At 27.1% G+C, this 2,737-nt stretch overlaps 1 protein-coding gene across 1 annotated transcript in view; it reads right to left on the reverse strand.

Annotated features, from left to right (window-relative positions):
- Gnf1 (germ line transcription factor 1) overlaps nt 1–2,737 on the reverse strand; it is a 41,884-nt gene that overhangs the window by 35,677 nt on the left and 3,470 nt on the right. The window contains exon 2 of the mRNA XM_014414765.2: nt 1,963–2,106. Coding sequence (XP_014270251.1) covers nt 1,963–1,971 — 9 coding nt within the window. The 5' untranslated portion in view covers nt 1,972–2,106. The remainder of the gene's footprint in view (nt 1–1,962; nt 2,107–2,737) is intronic.

The raw sequence follows: 2,737 nt of genomic DNA on the forward strand, positions 1-2,737 counted from the left end.
AAAAAAAAAAAGAGAGAAAAAAGTCATATTATATTGTTATAGATTATTACTGTTTATAATTATTATTGTATATTCGTTAGGCCTATTTATCGTAAGATCAAAAATATTGTCTGGTTATACTAAAATACGTATGCTGTGTGACTAGTAGCCCAATGGAGTAGGGTACACAACTTTGTATTTTTAATAAAGTTTTTCCTCCTACTTAATATACATCAAATATTAATACATAATATTTTAAATTATTTTTTTTTATCTTTTTAGCCCTGATGAAGCTCTACAAAGTGGGGTATAACATCGGCAAATAAATAGTTGTTAACTATTGCTTTGTTTTCCTTTTGACCGCTCCCTAACCATCTTCTTCATATTATTGATAATGTATTATATTTTTCATATCATTATAAAATATTCTAAATCAAATAAAATTAACACCAGAATATTTTTTTTTAAAAATAAGATATCTTTGATTTTTTATGAGAACACTATGTCATAAGATTAAAAATTAACTCATTTTGTTTATCATAGCAAATATCATTTTTAAAGCTATTTATCTATTAGTCTGCTGACTGTTTTAAGTAAATTTCATGTGCAACAAATGTATATGAGGACATGATCCGCAAAACTTGCTGTCCATGTTTTTTTTTGTTTATCTTTGATTAGTGAATGATAAAGTTGTTCAAGAAACAAGGTTGGGTTGTTCTGATTTTTTTTTATGTTATTTGATTTTGGATTGGAATTTAAAATTCTGAATTTGAGACCTCGGAAGACGACTGGAAGTTAATATTATTCAATAAAATTCCTAAAATTTACTTTAAATATTCTTTTCATGTTATTATGTTTTCCCATGAATTTTAGGGATGAAGTTAGTACTGCGTATTTATCTTACTGCATTCTGTTAGATATAGATTTTTATGAAAAATGGATAAAGAAAGTTTTGTTTATCTTGCCCTTGTATGTAAGCCTTGAGCCAAAAAGTAAATAATGGAAGATTTTCTGATTGTCAAATTTTCTTCTCCTACAATATCACTTTCAAATATGTAATAGTGGAAAGGTGAGATTGTCCTTGATTAAACCATTTTCTCTTGCATTGGAATTCTGTTTATCATTATTAATTTTATTTTGAGGTCTGTTATTGCTAATAACCATCTTTGGCTATTTTGTGAAAGAGATAAATAATTAATTATATCATTGTTTTGCTTGAATAGTGGCAGATCTGACAAAAAAGTTAATTTTTATTTTATTTTGTGTTTGAGGTATTCTATAGGTCATACCATAGACTGGTTAATCCATGATAACTCCTAATAGCTTGGAACAGTCTGTAGAAGAACCACAGTAAACTATCTTTGGAATATTTCCAATTCTAAATAAAATAATTTTTTTTTTATTTTGTCATATGTACTATTATTCAGGCAAAGCAGCGATTTCACCTGACAATTAGTTAAAGATTTTATTACTTTAATTAAGTACTATGCAATGCAAATCAACTGCAAGAACTATGCTCCATACCTTGACTGTAGTAATGATATTACTGCTGTATTTGTTACCTCATAGACTTCAAAGCTGAGGAATGGAATGTGCTTGTTTATATTATTTGGTAGAATAAGAAAATTAAATATATGGCAAATATTCTGTTCTTTGTATAGATAACACTGGTTGGATATTTCACTTTTATTAAATCAAAATTGTCTGCATAATTTCAAATTAAACAAGGCATTTAATTTTATTTAATAAATGGGGACTTTTAATTAAAATTGTGAAAATGCTCAGCCAAGTTTTGAATTTGCTTTATTTATTAAAATTTACTCCCTGCCGTAGGGAAAAATGTTAAATATCATGTCTGACTTGGGACAGCTAATCTTTCAATGTTATCAGGATTGTGGTCAAAAAAGAACAAATAGTTTATATATTTTGACCGCAAACCTGACCGTGTTGATATCTGGCAAATAATAATCAGTAGTGTTTTACCTTTCCCATTGTATTTTGAATTCCTTATGTTGCCTATATATGTGATCCCATTCCGATATTTTATCTTTCCATGGTACATTTTATCTTTATACCAATTTCCAATGTAAACTGTCCTGTCATCTTCTGAGATATACATTCCGTAACCTAAATGGGAATGAATATAGATTTTTCTTTTATGGATCTATTCTTTATTTCGTTTAATGTAATTTGCAAATATATTATGATTCAGATTACCAGTTAAAATAAACTGAATATTTTACTAAAGTTTAAAGATAAATACAATTTCTAACTACGAACCCAGTCATTTTACATTCTTATATTCCCCCAAAATAATATAGACTTATACATTGCCTTATAGGTCATCAGATGGTTCTGGGAGTGCATTTTATATCTGTTTCATGAACACTGGAATATCGTTTTAGAGATTTCAGTAATTTCTAATAAGTTTGTGAAAATTAAATTCCACTTTTGAAGTTGATAATCTGATTTTGTAGAAAAAATTAGGTTTTGAATCTCTTGAAAGTTGCAGAGCAAACAGTGACCTGGTGTAAATTGTTAAATTTTAAAATTAACTGCCTGGAACTTTCAAAACTCATTCATTTTTAGACTTTTAATGTTCCTTTTACTCAAAATAATTATACCTTTTATTCCCTTATTACTAGAATTCAAAGGAAAGCAAACATTGCTGATTGGGGATATCTCATTATATACTTTTAAACAAACAAAATTAGTTGATTTTTAATTACTATGAATTAAGTTACTGTAATATAAATTT

This window comes from Halyomorpha halys, unplaced genomic scaffold, assembly GCF_000696795.3.
Source record: "Halyomorpha halys isolate HHAL.00 unplaced genomic scaffold, Hhal_1.1 Scaffold86.1, whole genome shotgun sequence".
NCBI classification, from domain to species: Eukaryota; Metazoa; Arthropoda; class Insecta; order Hemiptera; family Pentatomidae; genus Halyomorpha; species Halyomorpha halys.